The sequence below is a fragment of the Kogia breviceps genome, chromosome 10 (genome assembly GCF_026419965.1).
Source record: "Kogia breviceps isolate mKogBre1 chromosome 10, mKogBre1 haplotype 1, whole genome shotgun sequence".
NCBI lineage: Eukaryota > Metazoa > Chordata > Mammalia > Artiodactyla > Physeteridae > Kogia > Kogia breviceps.
The window spans coordinates 31,238,612-31,264,976 of record NC_081319.1 but is presented as its reverse complement, the minus strand read 5'-3'; the positions used below and the strand labels follow the sequence as shown (position 1 = coordinate 31,264,976).

The window sequence follows — 26,365 nt, the reverse complement described above, 5'->3', positions numbered from 1 at the left end:
CGCTGAATGTTCAGTGAGAACAGACATCATTACCTATGTCACGGATGTGGAAAATGTCGTCCAGCAAGTTGCCCAGGCTTGTGACAAGGAGTGATTGGCAGAGGTGGGGCTTGAATCCAGATCCAGGCACAGAATTAACTCTTTACAGGGCAAGCCTGGTACTGACCTTGCAGGGGAAAATGAACCGTTTAGTTCAGGCACACAAAAGGGTGAGCTAGCTGCCTTGGTCCCATGGAGAGCCCTTCCTTGGAGGGGGGAACCCCGGCTAGCTTAGCTGTTGCCAGGCAGCCCAGGAGAGTTGCCAGGGTCCCTCCCTGGGCAGTCCTGCTCATCTCTTTTTGCAGGTCCTTTCTGGGAAGTGGATGGGCACACTTAATGAGAGGGCCCGATTCGGAAAACAAGCCCAGCCCCGTGTCCTCTCTGGGCAAGTGCCAGCCGATCATCAACGCAAATAACTGTGATGGGCTGAGATGAGGACAGCAACCACTGGGTTGTAAGGGCTCTGTTCTCATGAGGCCCAGCAAAAGGGGGCACCATAAAACAGGGCCCTGGTGGGAGCAGGGTGGTTGGGTTTGATGGGTCTTTGGGAGCAATGGAACATCAAATGGTTTAGGCCACTGCTCAGCCGCAGGTACAGTTCTGCAGGCGGGCAGGAGTCCCGCTGTGATGGTAGTTTTTAAAAATTAATTAATTTATTTTTGGTTGCGTTGGGTCTTCGGTGCTGCGTGCGGGCTTTCTCTAGTTGCGGCGAGCGGGGTCTACTCTTCGCTGTGGTGCGCGGGCTTCTCATTGCAGGGGCTTCTCTTTGTTGTGGAGCACGGGCTCTAGGCACGTAGGCTTCAGTAGTTGTGGCATGCGGGCTCTGTAGTTGTGGCTTGTGGGCTCTAGAGCGCAGGCTCAGTAGTTGTGGCGCATGGGCTTAGTTGCTCTGCGGCATGTGGGATTTTCCTGGACCAGGGCTCGAACCCGTGTCCCCTGCATTGGAAGGCGGATTCTTAACCACTGTGCCACCAGGGAAGTCCCCGTGATGGTAGATTTTAACCCATTGGTTGGCCCCAGAGACTGGTTGGCTTTGGGGGTGGGGGTGTGACATTGGGGATGGGGCCATGTCTATAGTGTGTAGATATTCCTCACCCCAGGACTCACGTCAGTCTATGATGGCCTGCATCTCTGTTTATGGGTGGAAGCCAAATCCCTCAAGTTCAGATGGACAAAAGGAAGGTGAGATAGGTTCCTGAATCTTGTGTCAAAACGTTAGGATGGCATAGGGACCTCCTAGGAGCCCTTTCTAAGAGCACAGCCTGGCTCTGGTGGAAAAAATGTAGGCTTTGCAGACAGACGGCTCTGTGTGAATCTCATCTCTCCCCAGGAATTGTTTAGTGACTTCTGGCAAGTCCTTTAGTTTACCTGAGCCTTGGTTTCTTCATCTGCAAAATGGGGAGGATGATAGCAAATTGTTATGAGTGGTGACATTGCTGGCTCTCCATAAATGCAGTGATCATTACTGATACCCATTCACAACTTTTTTGAACACCTACTGTGTGCAGAGTCCTGGCTGGGAGTGGTAAAGGTCAGCAGAGTCAGTAGGGGTCCCTCTTTTCATGAGGCTTGGAATTTGGATAATCTCAAGTGTGGTGAGGTTGGCCTGCAAAAGCTCCCTTGGAGCACACACTGCAGAACCAGGGAGGGAGTGTCCCTTCTTCTCCTGAGTTCTTCTGTCTCTCTCCCAGGTTTTGTATTTAGTGCTGGTTTGCCTTTGAAGAGGGTGTCTCCAAACCCAGACCAGGACTTGTGGTCGGGAAGGTGTGAGAGAGTGTGGCCTCAGTGAGAACAGGGCTTGCTGCTGTTGGCTCTCCATTTAGGGCAGGGTCTGCCATCAGAGCTACTGCTGCAGCCTTGTCCTCCTCCACGGTCTCCAGGACTGGGTGATGGTCTGACCTCTGCCTTCAGGGATGAGCTAACTCTCTGGATGCCTGGAAGGGGGTGTGTAGGGGCCATGCAGCTCCAATATGAGTTCTGAAGACACAAGTGCTAGTAGGGCCCAGGAATACTGACAAAAGCCCAAGAGGCCAAAGGAAAGCTTCTGGACCAAATTGACACCTGGGGCCTAGCTGCCAGCATGGCACAGGCTAGGCTACTTGCTGGCAGGGAAGGAGGAAGGAGGAAGGCCGTTTGGGATTCAGCCGTAAACAAGACAGACAAAAATCTCTGCCCTCATGGAGCCGACATTATTGTTAGGAGAGACACACAAGATAAATAAGTAAAATATATGCTAGATGGTGATAAGTGGTAAGGAGGAAAAATAAGGCAGGGAAAGAAGGGATAGGAGGAGTGTAGGTGATGTTGAGATTTTAGGAGGGGTGACCAAGGGGACCTGGTTTAGAAAGAGCATGAAAAAAGACCTGAAGAAAGCGAGGGAGTGAACTGTGCGGCTCTGTGAGGGAAGAACGCTCCCGGCCAGGAAACAGCAGGTGAAAAGGCCAAGGGGTGGGGGGCACATGCCTGGTGGGTGTGAGGCTGGGCTGGCTGGAGCTGCGTGAGGAAGAGGAGAACAGTGGGAAGTAGGGCCGAGGTGAAGAGAGCTGGACGCGTAGGACCTTCTAGGTCACAGGAATGACTCTATTGGGAGCCAGACGAGTGACAGATCTGCCTTAGATTTTAACAGGATTTTTAACATCTTAACATTTTGACTGCTCTGTTGAGAATAGGCTGTAGGAGGCAGGGGCAGAAGCAGGGAGAACAGTAGGAGGAGCCCACTGCAATAATCCAGATGTTTTATTTCCCACTGTGCCCCCAGCACGTGGCATGTTTCCTGGCGTAGAGCAGACACTCAACAAACACTTACTGAAGGATGTGTGCATTAGCGATGCCCAAATACCAGTTCTCAGACTGGTGCCATGTAGGCTATATGGAAGAAGTGTAGACCAACAGATCCCGGGCACGGCTGCTGGGGATCCTGATCCAGTAGGTTTCTGATGGCAAAGAGGAATTTGGCTTTTCAGCACAGTCTGCAGGTAATTCTGGGCAGGAGGGTTGGCCTTCTGTGTCAGTTAGGAATGCTTTTGGCTGCAGGGAACAGAGACCAACCAGCAATGGCTTAAACAAGAGGGTTTTATTTTTATTTACAAGAATTCTGGAGGAGGATGGCTGCTGGCATTGGCTTGGTCAAGTGATGACAGGTCAGTGTTTCTGAAATTCTCTTGGCCATTTTCTCATTGTAGCAAGATGGCTGCTGTGGCTCCAGGCATCCCATCATCAAGGTAGGAAGGAGGGAGGAGCAGGGAGTTGTCACCCAGTCTGTCTCTTTTATCAGAAAAACATAAGCTTTCCTAGGAGCCCCTGTAGAATTTGTCTTAAATTTCACAGGCCATACCTGGTCACATGGTCACCCCAAGCTGTAAAGGAGGCTGTAACAGTGAGACTCTGTATTTACAGCCTCTACCATGGGAGATGGCTGGAGAGAAGGAGTTGGGGCTGACCACTGGGGAGTGAACAAGGGTGTCTGCCATGGCTCCACGGACGACATGGTACTTGAGGTTCCTTCTATTTCTGGGGCTTTGTCTCCGTGGAGCACCTATGGGGCCCACACAGTGAAATCCCAAGCATTCCCTTGGAGGGGCCTACTTCATCCTAGATACTCAGTCTTGCTTCTCCTGTCTGAACAACACACAGGGGACAACTTCTTTAGGGAAGGGGCGGTCTTTATTTAGGGACTGTGCATTTTTAGCATTTCTCTCACCTGGCAGACATTTAAAACAGTATTACAATCTTCTCACTTAAGACTGTCACCTTTGAGAGACTTTAAGAGCCACCGCCCCCCATAGGAAAAAGGATGTTTTTGGTCACTCTCCAGCCACCCAGTTAGATGTAAGACCGGTATGGTCCCTTTCCTCCCACCTTTGGTCCAAGTATCAAAGGGCATCCCAGCGGTAGTTCTTTCTGGCAGTCTTGGGGCGTGGAAGGAGATGCTTTTCTAGCACTGCCCTGCTACCTTGAATGATGGGTTTACAAAGCCAGAGGCAGGAATTTCAGGGGAAAAAGAAACAGGCCTGGTTTAGCCTCTAAATCTTTAAGTATGGCATTGGAGCAAAAGACTGAAACATTTGGTCTCGCGTTGGGAAGGGCGCTTTGAGGAAGAATGGGTGAATTCACTGGAGCTGGCCCAGGTGATGGAAACCAAATAAGGGGTGGGTCCCAGGTGCAGAGGTTGGAAACGGGGACTCAACGGGACCAGTTTGGAAGGGTGGCTGTAGGGTTTTCAAACCATTTTTTATATTTTCAGAAGCCTATTGGAAATCACTTTATAATTTGCTTTTCATAGGCTTCGGGAAAAGGTTTAAAAGAAAAGTTTTGTGGGAGTCTTTGGCTAGAATTGCATCAGTGTGGTAAGAAATGCAGATTGGCGATTACATACATTTCTGGTCACATAACCAACACAATTTGCTAGGCAAGAGCCTTCCCAGGCCTGAGGTCCCTGGGGTGGGTAGAAAATAAGGAGCCCTTGGGGGCTGTGGCGGCAGGTGGGAATCTCCAGGGCAGAGGGCCATGGGCGCTGTGGGGCAGAGATGGCCTCAGGGATGACGCTTCCAATATTGGCCACCCCTGGACGCTCCAGCCTTGCCGGGTACAGTGTGGGCCTCAGCCCAGCAGTCTAGGAGCTTCTTAGCAATGAGAATCTCATCCCTCACCCCAAATCTACTGACCCCAAAGCCGGTCTTTTAGCAAGATCCCCAGTAATTTATAGGCACCGTGAAGTTTGAGAAGCACTGTTCTAGCCGTCCAGGAGTGGAAGGGCTGCAGCCCTGGCTAGGTGTGGTTACAGGGCCTGGAGAGGGGAGGGCTGTGGAGAGGAGAAGATAAAGGCATGGGGTTGGGGAAAGGCTGGCAGAGTCTGAGAAAGAAGCTGTCGTCGTTAGACCCGTCCTCCCCTCAGGTGGCTTGCAGAGTACAGATACTCCGCGGAGCTGCCCCACACCGGTCTGCAGAGACCACCCCAGGCAGGGAAGTTCTCGGAGACCTGGGAGCTGGGCTGCCCAGAGAAGCAGGGCCCCATGGGGCCGGGGCAGAACGGATGGCTTGTCCAGCCAGAGAGGCCCCTGTGCCTTCTCAACTCTGCCAGAAAAATCTTGGCAGAGCTCAGAAGCCCCCTCAGGGAGAGGTGCCTGGTGAAAGTTTTCCCAGCAGTGGCTTCTTCTTGGAGCAGGAGGGATGAGTACTCAGAACGAAAAGGCTGGGAGCTCAGGAGCCCCCATCTTCAGGGGGCTGGGGGGAGGGCGGCCCTCTGCGACAACGCATTTTACAGAAGCGAGTTTGAACATCACAGATGTGTCAAGACCAGGGGCCCAGGGCTGCCAGCTACAGCAGGGCTGCAGGAAGGTGTGCGGACCAGGGGCGGGCTGCAGGGGGCGCTGGAGCTCCAGCAGCCGGCTCTAAAGCGCTCTCTCTTCACGGGTCAGGGTGGTGATTCTCCGCAGGTTTTCCCTGACTTTAATAAATTCGGGGGCATGGTCCTCTTCCTTTTCTGGTGGTTTTTCCAGCTGAAGGAGAGAGAAACAGAGATGTGAAGTGGGTGGGCTAGGGGAATTCCCATTCTCAAAAGCCACTGGGTTTGGACCGAGGGTCCTCTCTGGGGAAGCAGAACTGCGATCAGTTTTGCCCCCAGCCTGGTAGCTGGGGGGAACAGAGCATGAGACTGTTTTCTCCCCGTGAAGCCTGGTTCAAATGGCTAACCTCGTTTCTAAAATGGGAACTCCACCGACCTCACGGGGCAGTCGAGAGAAGGCAATCAGAATCAGCATGCAATAGAGTGGGCGCATGAGGAAACTGAGGTTCAGAGAGAGGAAGCCACTGGCCCAAAGTCACACAGCAAAGGAAGTAGCAGAGTGAGGACTCAGGCCAGGGGTGGACTCCTGGTGCAGTCCCCATTTTGCTCAACCTCGTGGTCAGCTGTGGCTGCATGCAGAGCTCCTCCCTGGACCAGGAGACAGTCTTGGAGGAGGTGTGGGCCGGGTCTGGGGGCCCCCACACACCTGGTTCAGCCTCTGCTGCCGTTTCAGGAGCTCCTGCTCAAAGGGGCACTGCAAGCGCTTGGCCTCCAGTTCCTCCTTCTTCTTCTTGATGAGCTGGTTCCGCCGGCGGTGCTCCAGGACACGCTGCAGCTCCGGCTTGCTGTCCACGCCCAGGCCCCTGCGGTGGCCGGAGGAGGTGTTTGTTAGGAGACCCCCAACTTCTCCCCACCCAGGGCTACACCCTGCACAGACATCAACCTATACCATTACATCGTTCAACGTGCAATCGTCGTGCTAGCCCGGGGAGGTGAAACCATTACTGTCCCATTATACAGGGAAGGGAAGCGAGGCTCCTAGGATTTAAGACACCAGTCCAAGTCACAGCTATGAAGGGACTGGATGAGGATTTGCACCTACTCCTGTCTAAGTTCAGAGGCCAGGTTTTATGATATTACTGGTTATTTTCTCAGGAAAAGTTTCTAGAGGTAGAGTTGCTGGGTCAGGCTCTTTTAAAAGATTTTGGATACATATTCCCGTCTTGTTCCTTAGAAAAGATTATCCACTTTATACTTCCGTCAACGGTATGCAAGAGCATCTGTTTCTCCCTATTGTCACTACTCCATCTTTTTGTATTTGAGAATCTGGTAGGCAAAAAATATCTGGTTTTCCATTGTTTCTTTGATTGCTAGTCACATGGACCAGCCTTGGAGATGTTTGCCAGCTACTTGCATTTCTTCTTTTGTGACCTAACCATACCCCTATCTTTTGTTCATTTTTTCCGTATGAATTTATAAGAGATACGTATATATTTTTATCATTTATATTGCAAATATTTCCCCTGATTTGTCTTTAGGCTTTTGTTTAATTGTGGTGATTTTAAACGGGATGACTCTAAAAGGCAACCTGAGAAAATACTCATAATACACAGTCAGCGCTTTGTTTCCGCGGATCAAATCGGTGGTTGGCTGAATCCGGGGATACCGAGGGCTGCCTGTACTATGCCATTTTAAATACCTAAGGGACTGGAGCGTCTGTGGATTTGGGGTTCTGTGGGGGGTTCTGGAACCAACCCCCTGTGGATACAGAGAGACTACTGTGACTAAGAGGAGGGGGTGGGCACAACACGGAGGATGCAAAGTGAGATCTGGGGAAGGGATGTTGCACACAACTGAAAACAAGAATGAACATCACAGCCAGCGCCAATACCAAAAACGGCCAGTAGAGGGAGCTTCAAAGGCACTGCGGCCTTCATCCTGGTGCTCCGGCCTCGGAGGGGCGGAAAGCTCAGCCTCCCTCTCCCCTTCCCCCACAATCCCTCTCAATAATCCAGCCCCAGCCCTGATGCCCCAAGCCTGCCTTGCTCACTGCATGCTCCTGGCCTCCCTGCTCCCCTCATACCCCCTCCACGACTGTGACACCCCTGCTTGAGACCCTTTGCAGGTCCACATGTCTCTTCTGGCCCACCTTACAATCTTTGCTCCAGCCACTCTGAGCTACTCCTGTCTCCTGTCCATTCGCACATGCTTACCCATCTGCTGGGAACATACTTGCTTCTACCGGCCAATGTCGCCCTCCTAAGCTGGCTGACTTGTGCCCACCCTTTGGGCCTTGACCTCATGGAGGAAGTGATGCTGTCTTGGAACCCTGCCTGGCGGTTCCTCTGGGGTCACAGGCCCATTTATGCCCCAATCCAAGCACCCATCCTACCACCTGGTTATGCATTCATCTCCTCTGTGAGGGCAGGACCTGGGTCCCATTCCTTCTTGTAGCCCCAAGTCTGGGCACAGTGCCTCGCACATGGTAAATGCACCTGGAGGGCAGCCACAGGTAGGTAGCTGGGTGGGGGAACAGGGCTTTTGGACCTCCCCAGTGTCTGCTGGTGACCATGTGGGGCACCCTTTGACCTCCTCAGCCTCTAGGAGCCCCAGGATGACTACAAGGCCTGCCTTTCATGAGGGGCACCTCCCCGCGCCTGAGCAGGCCTGAGGCGGTGCTTGCCAGACTGAGGCAGCCGAGCTCCACTCCCACCTTCTGTGGTTCATGAGCAGCTCTCGGTGCAGCTCCTGGTGGCTCCGGGAGGCCTTCACGGGGTTCAGCAGCTTCTTGGGCTTGATGAGCTCCGGGTTCCAGTCTCTGTATTCCGGCCGGGCCATCAGGCCTCCGATGTCCGCCCGCTCCCTCTGGATCTCCGAGTACATGGAGGCTGTAGAAGTGACAGGGGAGTTGGTCAGAGCCGGGCCCGCAGTCTCACCCGTTCTCCTGGGCACAGCTGAAGGGCAAGGGTTTTGGTGTTAGCTGTATCTCAGCTTACTGTGCGGCCCTGGGCAAGCTACTTGCCTTTCCGAGCCTTGGTTTCCTCATTCGTGAGATGGAAATAATTGAGCCTGTGCACAGGGCTGTAAGGACTGGAGATGATGGCTGTAAAGTGGGGTATAGAAAAGTGCTACTTTTCTTGACCCCTGAAAGTGGGGTCACAAAGTGTATGGGTTGACACGTACAAATGTTTTTGGCCTGACTTTGAAAAAAAAAAAATTTTCCCTCCTATAAAAAAGGAATTCTGTTTCTCATTGAGCTTGTATCAGAAAAAGAAAAGATATTTAACAAGAGCAATATGTACTTGTTAGGGATAATTTGGATAAAAGCAGTGATCAAAAGAAAATATCACCCCTTATCGTCCAACTTCCCTATCTGTAGTTCCAAATTTCCTCATGGACATGTCCAGCTTTTCACTTTCTCCAGACCAAAGAGGAGGGTATGAAATCCCAGGACTGCCATGTCTAATTACAAAGGGATGGTTGTCATCTTTTTTTTTTTTTTTTTTTTGCGGTATGCGGGCCTCTCACTGCTGTGGCCTCCCCCGCCGCGGAGCACAGGCTCCGGACGCACAGGCCCAGCGGCCATGGCTCACGGGCCCAGCCGCTCCGCGGCATGTGGGATCCTCCCGGACCAGGGCACGAACCCGCGTCTCCCACATCTGCAGGCGGACTCTCAACCACTGCGCCACCAGGGAAGCCCGGTTGTCATCTTTAATGCAGATATCTGACTTCCTGATGGCCTCATTTCCTCCACAGTAGCTTGAAATTTGTCAATGCACTTGAAATTCAGGCAGAAGGGCCCACTACTCTCCAAGTTGGCTCCATATCCTTGAAATGCCCCAAAGCAAGTACAAGGGTGAGGGTGAGAGTGCAAGTGGGGCTGGGGATTTTTAAGAAAAAGTCTCAAGAGGGTGACACAGCCTGGCCATTAGCTGCATGTAGTATTTAGAGTGAAAATTTAGGCATTGGCTCTGCTCCCTTTATGAGTCCCGCTTTTCTGAGGTTGAGCCTCTACTATATGCTAGGCATTGACAGTGTCTGGTCTGTTATATAGTAGGCACTCAATAAATATTTGTTGGCAATTGATAATAAAGCTTTGAGGTTGTACAGATGAGAAAACTGATGCTCAGGGAGGTTGGTCTTGGGGAACCAGTGCTTTAAGGCATGTGGTTTCCATGATGCAACTGAGGGGCTGTGTCCCCGCTGCATACGTCAGGCTCTAGTCCCCCTCTTAAAAACCACCAACCACCGTGTTGCCTGTGGACAGACCCTCACTTCTTCCCTCCTGCTGGGAAGAGGATGAAAGCCATTTTCTGCTTGATGAACAGGAGTTCTCCAAGTAAACTAGACAGGGATGGTGGTCTGTACAAGAACCTGGAAGTGGATAATAGGTCAGTGGGGTTGGAAAACACAGGAGGAGGGGGTTTGATGGAGTGCAGATTGCAAGGTGACATGTTAGGGAATGTGGGCATCAAAGGGGAGATGATGCTTTGCACATGGTAGCACTCCAGACACAGGTTTGGCGTTTCTATTATTACCTACTGTGGGGTGCTTTGAGGAGGATTGAGACCCCATTTGTAAAGATGCTGTGTAAACTGAGAAAAGTGTTAATCTTGCTACATCCAAAATATCCTATAATAATTAAGTGTCAGAGCCTAGAGACATGGTTGCTAATTTTCTTTTTTGAATTCCCAATCTCAAAACTACTTCTAAAATGAGAATTCTAATTAATTTTCTCTTCTTTCTTCATAAGGCTATTTGTTTTTCAGGTTATATCTTTCTTAATTTTTTGGTCCTTAAAAAGTGATTGTGGTAGGTTTTAGTAGTTAGTTAAAAATGGGCACTTGACAAAACAAACAGTTGGCTATATCAACTCCCTCCTCCTTTAAAAATGTGGATATTTTCTTAGTCTGAGATTAAGTTGTCTGGGAGCCAGTGCGTTAGAATATCTTGATTCAGACTGGAGTTTGGGGAATTTTTCCCCCTTCCACTGTCTTTTCCCATTACCAAGTCTCACCAATCCTTTATCTGAGTAATTCTTAGCTATATTCTTTTCTTCCTATGTGCTCAGCTCTCATGTTACCCAGGTCATTATCACACCACACGAACTGCTTCAGCTCCTTGGCTAGTGGTCCTGCCCTTAGTTCCTGTGTGCCCCAAACCTTCATAATTTTCATCAGTCACACCATCTTTAAAACAACTAACTGTATGTTGCCAAAGCAATGAGGCAGGAAACAGAAATTATATAACTTTAGGAGAGGGCAGAATTAATATTTGCATAAGATATCACTATATGTACCCAGAATTCCCAAATGGATTAACAGAAAAGCTTTTGGAACTAATGAGAAAATTCAGGTGTGGCCAGATAACAAAACAAGTCCACAAAACCAAGAGCTCCTGCCTAACAGGAATGGCCATTGAGAAAGTACACAATCATACAGTTACTCATTCATCCTACCATATGTTAGAGTTTCTATAATCTGCCAGGTATGGTGGTAGACAGAGATGAACTAAACAGGCAAGGCTCCCACTCCCACAGAGCTGACATCCTGCTAGGGAGGCAGACAGCAAACATGTACACAAACCAACAAAAATAAATGATTGCAAATCGCGAGGAGCCTGCTCAGGGAATTGGGGTTGGGGGGTGGGCGGCGCTAGGATAGAGACTAACAGGAGGGCCCTCCTTCAGCCAGGTGCAGCAAGAGGGCCTCTCTGGGAGGTGACCTTTAAGATCTGACGGTTGAGAAGGAAGAGGGAGCCTGTGTGGGGCATAGGGAACAGCATGTGTGACTCATGTACCTTGAACAAGCTTAGTCTGTGCAGGAAACAGAAAGGCATAGTGTGTCTGCAGTGGCGTGAGGGAGTGACAGCGGGGGAGCATGGAGTGAGGGCGGATGGGTGGTTTCAAGGTGGGGAAAGATGGCCTCTGGTTTGATTTTAAGAAGGTCATTCTCACTGCTGTGTAGGGGAAAAACTGGGAGCAGGTTTTGGGAATTTTTGATAGGACTTTGGTTTCTTTTACTTCCAATGGGCAGCCTTTGTCTTTCCCATTAAATTCCAGAGGAAAAACATCTGATTGGCCAGGCTGAGGACCTTCACTTCAAAGGTCATCCATGAGCCAATGAGTTGGCCGCCCCGGGGCCAGTCCTCAGCCCAGCAGGGACCACACAGGATCGTGCTTACAAGGGGGTCGTGCGGTTTCATTTTGCACTGTGCCCTGCAAACTATGTAGCCAGTCCTGCACCCCAGGTCCAATCAATGACCGGCTCTGGTTCAAGGACCTGCTCTAGGCATATTAAAAAAAAAAAAAAAAATTGGTGAGGTGTAGCAGATGATGTTTTGCTGAGACTAGGGTGGTGTGGTCATTGAGGCAGGAATCCTGAAGGAAGTGGCTGGTTCTTCAGCTCAGAGCTGCAAGGTGGGAAAACTGCTTCCCTTGCCAGTTAGTGTTCTAAACTCCAGCAAACACGTGTGAGATCCATGGATGTGTGTGTGTGTGGCCCCCAGGGTTCAGACAGCTGCTGAGCCAACCTTCCTGCCTTTAATTTAATTAAAAGAGGCCTCCATGTAGAAGAGCCTCACATAGGTGTTGGAATAAAAGAGGCTGCTCAACAAAGCACAGGATCTAGGCCAGGAAAATCAGGCTCTCCTGAGGGTCAGCTGGGCCCCCTGAGCAGAGGAGGGGTCCATTCTCAGGGCTGCTCTGGCCAGGTCTCTCAGGCTGCTGGGGTGTCCTCAGCGATCTGAGACTTTTGGGGAAGTGGCCGTGATGGGGCAAAGACGTGAGGTAAGGTGAGCGTAAGGTCATCTCTGTAAAGAAAAAGGTGAATGCCCCAAGGAAGAGCTGGCAGGGAAGAGGAGAAAGTTGAGTAGCTAATGAATGTCCTTCAGTGGTTGTCAAAGAAAGGCAGAATAATGTTGGAGCCGTTAGAACCTGGATTGAATGTTGGCTCAGCCCGTTCCTAGCCATGGGTAAGTGTACCTACCCTCTGCAGCAGGAGTCCCAAAACTATAGCCTTTGGGTCAAATCCATCCCCTTTGGAACAAAGCCATACCCACTCATTACTTATTGTGTGCAGCTGCTTCCTCTAGAACAGCAGCGTTGAGTAGGTGTGACAGCTGCTCTTGATCAGCACACTTCTTCATGAGGTTGTTACAAAACGAAGGAGGTGATACTTGCATGGTGCTTGGCAAGTAAGTGCCTAGCACTGAGTGGAGGACTCAATAAGTGCTGGCTACTAGAGCTGCCACATACAGCGAGGCAGGTTGTGCACTGAACAACTCCAGGGCCTCACTCCTATAGATGAAACTATGAGTGGGGCCACCTTGTTAGCTGTTATTAATAAGCACTATTAAAACACCCAACTTCTACTCTTGGATTGAGCATTCTCCTTAAAAACTGTACTAGTTAAATCGGTGGATTTTAACCCTGGCTGCATACTGACATCATCAGAGGGAGTTTAAAAAATAACAATGTCTGAGTCCTACCCTGGGATTCTGATTTAATTGGCCTGGGAGACAGCCTGGCCTTTGGGATTTTTAAAAACTCCCCAAGGGGGTGGAGACAAGATGGCAGAGTAGAAGGACATGAACTCACCTCCTCTCATGGAAACACCAACACCAAAGTCACAACTAACTGCTGAACAACAACTAACTGCTGAACAACCGTCAACAAAAGAATGCTGGGTGACTGTACCAGCATCCTGGGTGGTGACGGAGACCCAGAGATTTGGAGCTGCCAGATGTCGCATCACGTCATGGGAGAGGACTTTCCAAGATGGCAGAGGAGGAGGAGGACATGGAGTTCATCTCTCCCCACAGACACATCAAGAATACATCTACAAATGGAACAAGTCTCACAGAGCACCTGCTGAACACTAGCAGAGGACCCCCCAGACACCTAAAAGGATAAGAAAGATCCCCACATAACCAGGTAGGACAAATGGAAGAAGAAGGGAAAAGGAAGAGGAGAGGAAGCAGGATGGGACCTGTGCCCCTGGTGGGGAGCTGAAGGTGAGGAGAGGTTGCTGCATCTGGGGAAGGCCCCTCACCAGTGGGGAGATCAGCTGGGGCAGAAGGGGAGCCTCGGGGGCTCGGAGGAGAGCCCAGCAACCAGTCTGTGGCGGTCAGGACAGAGAGAGACCTACACAGATGGTCCGTGCCACAGCCCTGCATGCCCCGGCCTGAGATGGGTGCGCACGGGGGCTGGGGGCTGGAACGTGGGGTTTGGAGAGCAGACCTGGGGAGGGGACTGCTGTTGGCCATGAGAAGACAGCCTGAGGGGACAGGACTGAGGAGCTCCTGCCCTGGGCGGCCTGCTTTCCCTGAGTGCTGCCTTGGCTGCTTCCTGCCTGATGGGCTCGTGTGCTCCGGCACACTCTGGAGCAGACTCTGGTTGGGGGGACACACGCAGAGGTGGGGCTGAAACCACAGCCGAGCACAGTGGGACTAAGGGGCCAGGGGCCCTGTGACTAAGGAAGAAGAGCTGAAATCTCTCCTCGTGGCTGAGTGAACCATGCAGATACACGTCCACTGACGACTTCCTAAATTTAGCACCTGCTAAACATCAGAAAGGACAGCAAGTGCTCCTGCAGCAGGGATGGGTCTGGCTTTAGCAGCTGTGGGCTCTGTAGGCACGTACACTTGGGGTCTGGGCCAGGCCAGAGTCTGAGCTGCCTCCACAGCTCCCACCGCGGGTCCAGGTGCACGACTATTGTAGTCCTGGGGCCTGACCTCAGTGGACCTGCACCAGTGGCCTGGTGAAAACAACGCCTGAGAGTCAACAAGGCCGATTGCTGGCATACCCGCAGTTAAGGTGGGACCGAGAGCAATGCCAACAACAGTGTACTTTGTGAGCCCGCACAACAGGCGAAAGGGGACACAACAGAGCACGTTCACAGCTCCAGAGGACTACACAGTGGCTTCTCTCCTAGTGGGAGTTCTCCAGTCCCACTCACCTCACACCACAGATCAGAGACACAGCTAAGAAACAGATTTAGGAGCCTCTACTCCAACAATTAGGGAGTGGACTCTGCCCCTGACAGGGCAGTGACAACCACAGAGCAAAGGGGAGGCCTCACGCAATAGCCAGGGCAGGCTCTGGTCACCAGAACACCAGTCAAACCCCCTATCAAGGGGATAATGGCACAAGCCTCAGGACCAACCTCACCCACCAGGGGGCAGACACCAGAAGCAAGAGGAACTATGATCCTGCAGCCTGCGAAAAGGAGACCACAAACGCAGTAAGTTAGACAAAATGAGACGATAAAGAAATATGTTGCAGATGAAGGTGCAAGATAAAAACCTATAAGAACAAAATGAAGAGGAGATAGGCAATCTACCTGAAAAAGAATTCAGAGTAATGACAGTAAAGATGATCCAAGATCTTGGAAAAAGAATGGAGGCACGGATCAAGAAGATACAAGAAATGTTTAAAAAAGACCTAGAAGAACTAAAGAACAATCAATGATGAACAACATAATAAGTGAAATGAAAAATACACTAGAAGGAATCAATAGCAGAATAACTGAGGCAGAAGACCAGATAAATGAGCTGCAAGACAGAATGGAGGAAATCACTGCCACAGAACAGAATAAAGAAAAAAGAATGAAATGAAATGAGGAAAGTCTCAGAGGCCTCTGGGACAGCATTAAATGCAACAACATTCAAATTATAGGGGTCCCAGAAGAAGAAGAAAAAGAGAAAGGGACTGAGGAAATATTGGAAGAGATTATAGTCAAAAACTTCTCTAACATGGGAAACGAAATAGTCACCCAAGTCTAGGAAGAGCATAGAGTTCCCACACAGGATAAACCCAAGGAGGAACATGCCAAGACACATATTAATCAAACTAACAAAAAATAAATACAGAGAAAAAATATTAAAAGCAACAAGGGAAAAGCAACAAATGCCACACAAAGGAATTCCCATAATGTTATCAGTTGATACTGATAAACTCTGCAGACCAGAAGGGAGTGGCAGGATGTATTTAAAGTAATGAGAGGGAAGAGCCCACAACCAAGAAAACTCTACCCAGCAAGGCTCTCATTCAGATTTGATGGAGAAGTCAAAAGCTTTACAGACAAGTTAAGAAAATTCAGCACCACCAAACCAGCATTACAACAAATGCTAAAGGAACTTCTCTGGGGGTAGGGGAGAGAGGCCACACTAAAAAAAGAAAATCACAGATAGGAAAGCTCAATGGTAAAGGCAAAAATACAGTAAAAGCAGGAAATCATCTATATACAAGTATGATATCAAAACCAGTAACTGTGAGAAGAGAGTACAAATGCAGGAAATGGGAATTACATTTGAAATTAAGAGACCAGCAACTTAAAACAACCTTCTGTGTGTATGTGTGTGTGTGTGTGTGTATGTATGTATATATATGTATATATATACATATATATACATACATATATATATATATATATATATATATATAGAGAGAGAGAGAGAGAGAGAGAGAGAGAGACTGCTTTATCAAAACCTCATGGGAAAGGCAAACCAAAAAACTATAATAGATACACACACAAAAAAGAAAAAGCAACCCAAACACAACACTAAAGATGGTCATCAAACCACAAGAGAACAAAAGAAGGGAAGAAAAAAGACCTACAAAAACAAACCGAAAACAATTAAGAAAACGGTAATAGGAACATACATATCGATAATTACCTTAAATGTAAATGGATTAAATGCTCCAACCAAAAGATATAGACTGGCTGAATAGATACAAAAACAAGACCCGTATATATGCTGTCTACAAGAGACCCACTTCAGATCTAGGGACACATACAGAATGAAAGTGAGGGGATGGAAAAAGATATTCCATGTAAATGGAAATCAAAAGAAAGCTGGAGTAGCAATACTCTTATCAGAAAAAATAGACTTTAAAATAAAGAGTGTTACAAGAGACAAGGAAGGACACTACATAATGATCAAGGGATCACTCCAAGAAGAAGATATAACAATTGTAAATATATATGCACCCAATTTAGGAGCACCTCAATATATAAGGCAAATGCTAACAGCCATAAATGGGGACATCAACAGTAATACAATAATAGCAGGGGGCTTTAACACCCCCACTTAAACGAATGGATGTATCATCCAGACAGAAAATTAATAAGGACATACAGGCCTTAAATGACACATTAGGTCAGATAGACTTAATTGACATATATAGGGCTTTCCATCTGAAAGCAGCAGAATACACTTTCTTCTCAAGTGCACACAGAACATTCTCTGGGATAGATCACATCTTGGATCACAGATTAATCCTTGGTATTTTAAGAAAATGAAATTATATCAAGCATGTTTTCCAACTGCAATGCTATGAAATTAGAAATCGTTCTAATAAATTAGAAGTCATTCTAGTAAATTAGAATTCATTGTAATAAATTAGAATTCATTGTAATAAATTAGAAATCTAATTATTGTATTAGAAATCAATTACAGGGAAAAAACTGTAAAAAACAAACACATGGAGACTAAACAATATGTTACTAAATAATCAATTGATCACTGAAGGAATTAAAGATGAAATTAAAAAATACCTAGAGACAAATGACAGTGAAAACACAACGATCCAAAACCTATGGGATGCAGCAAAAGCAGTTCTAAGAGGGAAGTTTATAGAAATACAATCCTACCTCAGGAAACATCTCAAACAACCTAACCTTACACTTAAAGCAACTAAAGAAAGAAGAACAAATAAAACCCAAAGTTAGTAGAAGGAAAGAAATCATAAACATCAGAGCAGAAATGAATGAAATAGAGATGAAGAAAACAATAGAAAACATCAATGAAACTAAAAGCTGGTTCTTTGAGAAGATTAACAAAATTTGCAAACCTTTAGCCAGACTCATCAAGAAGAAAAGGGAGAAGACTCAAATCAATAAAATTAGAAATCAATAAGAAGTTACAACTGACACCACAGAAATACAAAGGATCATAAGGGACTACTACAAGCAACTATATGCCAACAAAATGGACAACTTAGAAGAAATGGACAAATTCTTAGAAAGGTACAACCTTCCAAGACTGAACCAGGAAGAAATAGAAAATACAAACAGACCAATCACAAGTACTGAAATTGAAACTGTGATTAAGAGTCTTCCAACAAACAAAAGTTTAGGACCAGATGGCTTCACAGGTAAATTCTATCAAACATTTAGAGAAGAGCTAACACCTATCCTTCTCAAACTCGTCCCAAAAAATGCAGAGGAAGGAACACTCGCAAGCTCATTCTGCAAGGCCACCATCACCCTGATGCCAAAACCAGAGATCTCACAAAAAAAGAAAATTACAGGCCAATATCACTGATGAACATAGACACAAAAATCCTCAACAAAATACTAGCAAACTGAATCCAACAACACATTAAAAGTATCATACACCATGATCAAGTGGGACTTAACCCAGGGAGGCAAGTATTCTTCAGTATCTGCAAATGAATCAGTGTGATACACCAACATTAACAAACTGAAGAATAAAAACCATATGATCATCTCAATAGATGCAGAAAAAGCTTTTGACAAAATTCAACACCCACTTATGATAAAAAAAACTCTCTAGAAAGTGGGCATAGAGGGAACCTCCCTGAACATAATAAAGGCCATATATGACAAACCCACAGCAAGCATCATTCTCAATGGTGAAAAACTGAAAGCATTTCCTCTAAGATCAGGAGCAAGACAAGGACATCCACTCTCACCACTTTCAGTTAACATAGTTTTGGAAGTCCTAGCTGTGGCAATCAGAGAAGAAAAAGAAATAAAAGGAATCCAAATTGGAAAGGAAGAAGTAAAACTGTTACTGTTTGCAAGATGACATGAGACTCTACATAGACAGTCCTAAAGATGCTACCAGAAAACTACTAGAGGTCATCAATGAATTCAGTAAAGTTTCAGGATACAAAATTAATGCACAGAAATCTCTGGCATCTGTACACTAACAACAAAAGATCAGAAAGAAATTAACATTCCCACCCGTGGCAATCTACAGATTCAGTGCAATCCCTATCAAATTACCAATAGCATTTTTCACAAAACTGAAAAAAGTTCTAAAATTTGTATCGAAACACAAAAGACCCCAAACAGCCTAAGAAATCCTGAGAAAGAAAAGTCGAGCTGGAGGAATCAGACTCCGTGATCAGACTATACTACAAGCCTACAATAATTAAAACAGCATGGTACTGGCACAAAAACAGAAATATAGATCAATGGAACAAGATAGAAAGCCCAGAAATAAACCCACACACATATGGTCAACTAATCGACAACAAAGGAGGCAAGAATTTACAATGGTGAAAAGACATTAATAAATAGTGCTGAGAAAACTGGACAGCTACATGTAAAAGAATGAAATTAGAATACTCCCTAATACCATACACAAAAATAAACTCAAAATGCATTAAAGACCTAAAGGTAAGACCAGATATTATAACTCTTACAGGAAAACATAGGCAGAACACTCTTTGACATAAATCATAGCAATATCTTTTTCAATCCGTCTTTTAGAGTAATGACCATAAAACAAAAATGAACAAATGGGACCTAATTAAAGTTAAAAGCTTTTGCACAACAAAGCAAACCATAAACAAAATGAAGACAACCCACAGAATGGGAGAAAACATTTGCAAACGATGCAGCTGACAAGGGATTAATCTCCAGAATTTACAAACAGCCTATGCAGCTCAATATCAAAAAAACAAACAAGCCAATCAAAAAATGGGCAGAAGACATAAATAGACATTTCTCCAAAGAAAACATACAGATGGCCAACAGGCACTGGAAAACATGCTTGATATTGCTAATTATTTGAGAAATGCAAATCAAAACTACAATGAGGTGTCCCCTCACACTGGTCAGAATGGCCATCATCAAAAAGTCTACAAACAATAAATGCTGGAGAGGGTGTGGAGAAAAGGGAACCCTCTTACACTGTGGGTGGGAATGTAAATTGGTTCAGCCACTATGGAAAACAGTATGGAGGTTCTGCAAAAAACAAAAAATAGAAATACCATATGATCCAGCAATCCCACTCCTGGGCATATATCTGGTGGAAACCATAATCCATAAAGATACATGCACTCCAGTGTTCATAGCAGCACTATTCACAGTAGCCAAGACATGGAAGCAACCTAAATGTCCATTAACAGAGGAATGGACAAAGAAGATGTGGTAAATATATACAATGGAATATTACTGAACCATAGAAGAATGAAATAGTGCCATTTGCAGCAACATGGATGGACCTGGAGATTATCATCCTAAGCAAAGTAAGTCAGGCAGAGAAAGACAAATATCATATGATATGTGGAATCTAAAAAAAATAATGGTACAAATGAACTTGTTTACAAAACAGAAACAGATTCACAGACTTAGAAAACAAACTTATGGTTACCTGAGGGGGAAAGGGCAGGGGAGGGATAAATTGGGAGTTTGGGACTGACATATACACACTAGTACATTCAAAATAGATAACTAATAAGGACCTAATGTATAGCACAGTGAACTCTGCTCAATATTCTGTAATAACCTAAATGCGAAAAGAATTTGAAGGAGAATGGGCATATGCATATGTATAAACTGAATCACTTTGCTGTACACCTGAAACTAACACAACATTGTAAATCAAGTATGCTCCAATATAACATAAAAATAAAAAGCTCCCCAAGTGATTCCAGTAGTAAACCAACTTTGTAAAGCCTAGAGTTAAAGAAAAAAAAAAAAAAATCAAGCTTTTTTGCTTTGGCCTGAGTAATTTCAGCTGACTGGTTGGCCTGGCTGTTGTGGTGGGTCTGATTAAGGTCACAGTGCTTAGCAGCTTTGTGACCTTGGATGGGTATTTAACTTCCTGGACCCTTCTCTTCTGTAAAATCAAGGTGCTGTGAAGATTGGACAAGCTAAAGTGATGCACGTGGGGTAGAGGTAAATTGAGTGTCTTGCATGACTATGAGATGGGCAAATAATTCTCACTTCATATGCAGACTGTGGGACTGACCTTTAGAGGAGGAGGCTGGGTAATAATAGCTCAGAGGAGAGACTGGGAGCTTCCTGCTTGGTTCTTCCCTGGCTCTGCTGTCCTGCTTGGTTCTTCCCTGGCTCTGCTGATGACCCTGGAGGTCCTACAGCTCCTCCCCAGAGGTTCCACACATGTCAGCCCAGTGCCAGACAGGGCTCAGCTAGGATCACTAACTTTTCCCAGGGTGAGTTCCTCAGGCCACTGGGGCTGATGTGGCTGATGCTAGGGTGGCAACTTTGAAACCAAACACTGGCGCCCCCACTGGCCACAGGAGAGCAATAAGGAGAGATAGAAGGGAAGTGGTGCTGATGGAGAGTCAGGTCCCAGTTCATCCTGAGGATGGCTATGGGACCCTAAGCTAAGGCTTAATGTCCCCTTCATCTGCCTTTCCCCTGCCCTGGTGGTTCTGGTTTTGTCTTTGATGACATCAATTATAACAAATGACACATGAGGCAGTAAAGCAAAGTGGTTTAGGCAGATGTTTTGGAGGCACCAGACCGTGTTTGAATCATCATGGTACCCCCTTCCTAGCTATGTGACATTGGGCAAATAGCTTAACCTCTCTGAGCCCCTTTACAGTGGGAATAATGGTAGAATCTATTCACGGGGCTGTATGGAGGGTGAAATGATATAATGTGCATGATATGGTTAGCCCAGTGCCTGGCAGTGATACGCCTCCTGTCCTGAGGGGACCTGTGTTGAGCACTTGACGTTTGATGAAGGCTCACTCACCTACATCTGGATCTCACAATCACCCCAGGAGGCAGCCAGTGGTACTATTTTATTATTCCCTTTTTCTAAATGAGAAAACTGAGGCTCAGAGAGGCCAAGATACTTGTCCAAAGATAACACAAAATAAATGGCAAAGCCGGAACCTTTAGACCCCAGATTCAGTGCTCTTTCTACCACTCCACTGTCTTCTAGGTGCAATGCATCTTTCAGTCAACAAAGCAGGTTTACATCCCTTTTCTCTCTCTGGACACTTTAGAAACCCCAATAAAGAGGCAGTGTGAGCCCTTAATATAGATGAGAAAATGGAGGGCGGTAACTGGAGTACTCCTCACCCTCTCACTGGGGAGCCCCAGCCGGGCCCCAGCTGCTTTGGGTTTAAGCCAGAATCCACAGGCCTGCCTGCCCATGGCTGGTTTTTGTTAGGAGGGCACGAGCTGATGGTGTTTCCTCCTGAGGGTGTTGGTCAAAGTCTTCACTCCTCTGCCCTCCCTCCTCCTGCCCTTGTTCCTTATTACTGTTCAAGCTGCTGTGTTTAGAACACAACCAGGGATCTTGGTTCAACATTTCATGGGGTGGAGGGGCAGAGGAGAAGAGATCCTTTTAAAATAACTGCTGACAAAGGAAAAGAGACATTCAGTAAAAGTGACAAGCGTGGCCACAGGATTTCCTAACCCTTCTTGATTTTTTCCTCCCAGTGGGGAAAGTACCCATTCGTATTTCACTGGCCAGCAACCAAAGAACAGGGTATCTGGGAACCTCCTCCACATCTCCAGCTGCCTGTGGCCAATGCCTACAAGCCCCTGTCAGAGCTGTTCACTGGGATGCAACCTCCCCACACCATGAGAAACTGACTCGAGACAAACTTCCTGAACATGTTGCCTTGGGTCCACTGTGACCTGCTAGTTTGTGAGAAGGTCTGGGTGGGTATTTTCAAGTCAATTCCATAGCAGAGTCCCGGGCTGGACATGGAAGGTCGCTAGCGAGGCTGGTGGGGAGTATTGTGCAGCTAGCCAGGGAACAGTGTCGGCAGATCAGATATTCTTGCTGGCCCACCAGTGGCATGATGCCAGCTACTCCACCTGGCAAATGCCTCCAGGGGGAGATCCCGGCAGGACTTAGCACCAACAGAGCTAAGAGCCACTCAGGATCCAAGCTGACCAGAGACACAGGTACTGGGGCTGGCTCACAACTGGGAAACCACTGGGTTTGGTAGCAGTTCAAAAAAGTGACACACCCAATCCTATAATCTCTGATTTTTGGCCCAATACCAGCCTTGCCTCATACTGCAAAGTGCTAAAGCCAAATCCACCAGAAAGGCAAGCAGGTAACACGTTGCCATGCACTCACCTTGTGCCATGTACTGTGCTCAGCACTGCAGCCATATCTCATGAAATCCTTACAATAGACTGAGGAGATGGGTACTCTTGAGACCCCTTTTTACAGATGAAGAAGCTGAGGTTCCAAGGGGTCATCTAATTTTTCCAGATCCCACAGCCAGCAAATGAAGGCTCCAGAGTCTGAGCCAAGCTGTCTGACCAGTGTTCTCTCCACTGTGCCACCCACAACACTCTGGCATTTTATCTATCAGTTCTTAAGAGAATTACAACTACTATACTATGTGAAAATGGACTTAGGTGAGGTCACATCATACATGAATTCAGAGTCATCTGAGCATTTAGAAGAAAGAGATCAACCAGAATGGTGGGCTGAATCTGGGCACTCCCTGCACTTCATCTCCTCTCCTTTTCCCAAACCCAGGGTGCCAGGGGGCACCACCAAGTCATTTTACAGAGAGAGGACATAGCACAGCTACCTGGGCTCAAAGAGCTCTGCTTCCCTGACAGCCCACCTGGTGCTCCGAGGCTGCCCTCCGTTCCCCACACCTCCTCCCCGCACTGCACCCAGCTCAGCAGCAGGTGAAAAAGAAAAGAAACAGTCTTACTTCTCAGCTGTGCCTGTGCCATTGGGACGGGAACTCGGGCGCAGTGTTGCTGGGTCCTCACTCCACCAGAGTTGCAGACTAGCAAGGAGGGCCGCCTCCAAGGGCGGTTCCTAAAGCCCTGGGGATGAAACGTGCCACCAAGGGAGGCAGCTCCACATTCCTATTTATTCTGGTATCAATAAAAAGGAACTGTTACTATAGTAACGGGTATTGCACTTGGTACTTGGCTACTTCCCCGATGTGGAACACCGTGTCCAGGCCACATGCCGGGGAGGCACAAATAAATACCGATTTTGTCAGACTGTTGAGGAGTAAGAACACGCCAAGCTTTGTTCTGAGCGACCTAGCTCATGTAGAGGCATTTCCCTTGTTTCTACTGGGAGAGTCAGCAAGAATGCATTCTGGTATTTCCCTGATGGAAAGGGAGCCAAGCTTCCTGCTGCAGTGTTCAACTCTTCAGGAGAAAATGGCTCTCAGTGCAAAAGGAGGGGAAACTATGTTGGGTCAGTTCCAGGTCATCGACTTATGGGCCAGAAACTCCATCCATGTTATTTACACGTTACCCTGAACTTCATCTGCACATCAGACAGGAGCCAACAGGATGTTGCACAGGAGAGAGTGGGGCAGTAGAAGCTGACCGGCTCTGGGCCAGCCTGGTCCTTGTGTAATTCCCTGCTCGGCTTGGGCACCAGTCCCTTTGGCAGCCAGTTAACACCCCTGAGCCTTGGTTTCTGTGTTTGTCAAATGTGGAGAAAAGGGTTATTGAGAGAAAACACAGATGATATGACATTAGTGAAAGCATATAGTCAGTGCTCAGCAAGTAGGACTCTTCCTACAGAGAGAGCTGGACTCAATGTGATCAGAGGGCAGGGCCCCAGCATGCAGCACTGTGCCTGGCAGAATCTGCGTTCCATAGATCTTGGCTCAGTGAGTCAATGTGTGAGTCTGAAAGTAAAGAACGTGTGTAGATGCTGAAGGCCAACATGGGTGCTTACATATAACAAAGGCATTCTCCAAATTTCGGAATCAGTGTTCACCTGAAAATGTGGAAGTGTCTTCTGGCTTTTGCTGTCGTTCTTAATCCTCTAGCAAGGAAGCTGGCATCTACCAGTTAAACTTGGCCCTCTTCCCACCTTTACTGTCTTGTGAAGAGTCTTGGTTGGCTGGGAAGTGATTAGGCCCAGGACATACATCAAGTATGAATGCAGGCGTTAAAAATGCAATTTTGCTTCTATAAATATATTAGCAAACTGAATTCAACAACACATAAAAAGGACCATACACCATTATCAAGCTGGATTCATTCCAGGGTCACAAGGACGGTTCAACATACACAAATCAATCAGTGTAGTACACCATATCAGCAAAAGACAAAAACCATATGATCATTTCAATAGATGCAGAAAAAGCATTTGATAAAATTGAACATTCATTCATGGTAAAAACTCTTGCCGAAGTGGGTATAGAGGGAACATATCTCAATAATAAAAGCCATTTCTGACAAACCCACAGCCAATATAATACTCAACAGTGAAAAGCTGAAAGCTTTCCCATTAAATTCTGGAACAAGAGAAGGATGCCCACTCTCACCACTTCTATTCAACACAGTATTGGAAGTTCTAGCCCTGACACTCTGATGAGAAAAAGAAATAAAAGGTATTCAAATCAGAAGGGAAGAGATAAAATTGTCATTATATGCAGATGACATGATACTCTATATAGAAAACCCTAAATACTCCACACAAAAACTATTAGAACTGATAAATGAATTCATCAAGGTAACAGGATACAAGATTAACATACAGAAACCTGTTGAATTTCTTTACACTAACAATGAAATATCAGAAAGGGAAAGATTTAAAAATCTAATTTAAAATCACATTGAAAAAAAAAAAAAGAGAGACCTGGGAACAAACCTAACCAAGGAGGTGAAAGACTTATAGGCTTAGACCTATAAGACATTGATTAAAGGGAATCAAGATGATTCAAAGAAATGGAAATATATCCCATGCTCTTGGATTAGTAGAATTAATATTGTTAAAATGGCCATACTACCCAAAGCGATCTACAGATTTATTTTTCTATTTTTTAGCTGCACTGCATGACATGAGGGATCTTAGTTCCCTGATCAGGGATTGACCCCATGCCCCCTGCAGTGGAAGTGCAGAGTCTTAACCACTGGACCACCAGGGAAGTCCAGCAGTCTACAGATTTGATGTGATCCATATCAAATTACCCACGACATTTTTCACAGAACAAGAATAAAATTTATATGGAATAGCAAAAGACCCAGAATTGCCAGAGCACTCCTGAAGAAAAAGAACAAACCTGGAGGCATACCTCTCCCAATACTACAAAGCTACAGTAATCAAAACAGCATGGTTTGGCACAAAAACAGACATATGGATCAATGGAACAGAATAGAGAGCCCAGCAATAAACCCACACACCTATGGACAATCTTCTAAAGAGGAGGCAAGAATATACAATGGGGAGATGACAGTTTCTTCAGCAAGTGGTGTTGGGATAGCTGGACAGCTGCATGTAAAGCAATGAAGTTAGAACACTCCCTCGCACCATGCACAAAAATAAACTCAAGCTTAAAGACTTAAACACAAGACATGACACCATAAAACACCAAAAAACTCACAGAAAAAAACATAGACAAAATGTTCTCTGACATAAATTGTAGCAATATTTTCTTAGATTAGTCTCCTGAGGCAAAAGAAAGAAAAGCAGAATCAAGATGGCGGAGGAGTAGGACGTGGAGCTCATGTATTCCCACAGATACATCAAAAATACATCTACAAGTGAAATGCTTCACAAAGAACATCTACTGAATGCTGGCAGAAGATCTCTGCCTTCCAAAGGGCAAGAAAACCTCTATGTAACCAGGTAGGACAAAAGAAAAAAGAAAGAAAAAAAGAGAAAGGAATCAGGATGGGATCTGTGCCCCAGGGAGGGAGCTGTAAAGGAGGAAAGGTTCCCGCACCCTGGGAAGTCCCCTCACCAGCAGGGAGATCAACCTGGATGGAGGGGGAGCCTCGGAGGAGAGCTTGTGCAAGGCAAGATGGAGAGTGACCTGCACAGATAGTCAGTATCACTGCCCTGCACCCTGCAGCCTGAGACACTTGTCTGCCGGTGTGGGCAGGGTTTGGGTGCTGAAGCTTGGGCTTTGGAGGTCAGACTCAGGGAGAGGACTGGGGTTGGCTGCATGGAGACAGCCTGAAGAGGCTGGAGTGTGGAAACTGAGGGTGCACTTGGAAGAAGCCTGGGCCCTCCAGAGAGGCAAAGCATCATGATGGAGGGCATGTGAGAACAGGGGCAGGACTGCCATAG

General features: G+C 46.8%; 1 protein-coding gene across 3 annotated transcripts in view; it reads right to left on the bottom strand.

Annotated features, from left to right (window-relative positions):
- Nucleotides 1-3,093: 3,093 nt before the first annotated feature.
- Nucleotides 3,094-26,365, bottom strand: part of FAM107A (family with sequence similarity 107 member A) — an 82,731-nt gene continuing 59,459 nt past the window's right edge. For 2 of the 3 annotated variants that reach the window (XM_059076258.2, XM_067043785.1), the window contains exons 3-5: nucleotides 8,037-8,211; nucleotides 6,030-6,186; nucleotides 3,094-5,537 (exon numbers count right to left, since the gene is read on the bottom strand). In XM_059076258.2, coding sequence (XP_058932241.1) covers nucleotides 5,430-5,537; nucleotides 6,030-6,186; nucleotides 8,037-8,211 — 440 coding nt within the window. In that variant the 3' untranslated portion in view covers nucleotides 3,094-5,429. Of the gene's footprint in view, nucleotides 5,538-6,029; nucleotides 6,187-8,036; nucleotides 8,212-23,027; nucleotides 23,197-26,365 lie in introns of those variants that run through there. The other variant, XM_059076260.2, reaches the window with a different exon arrangement.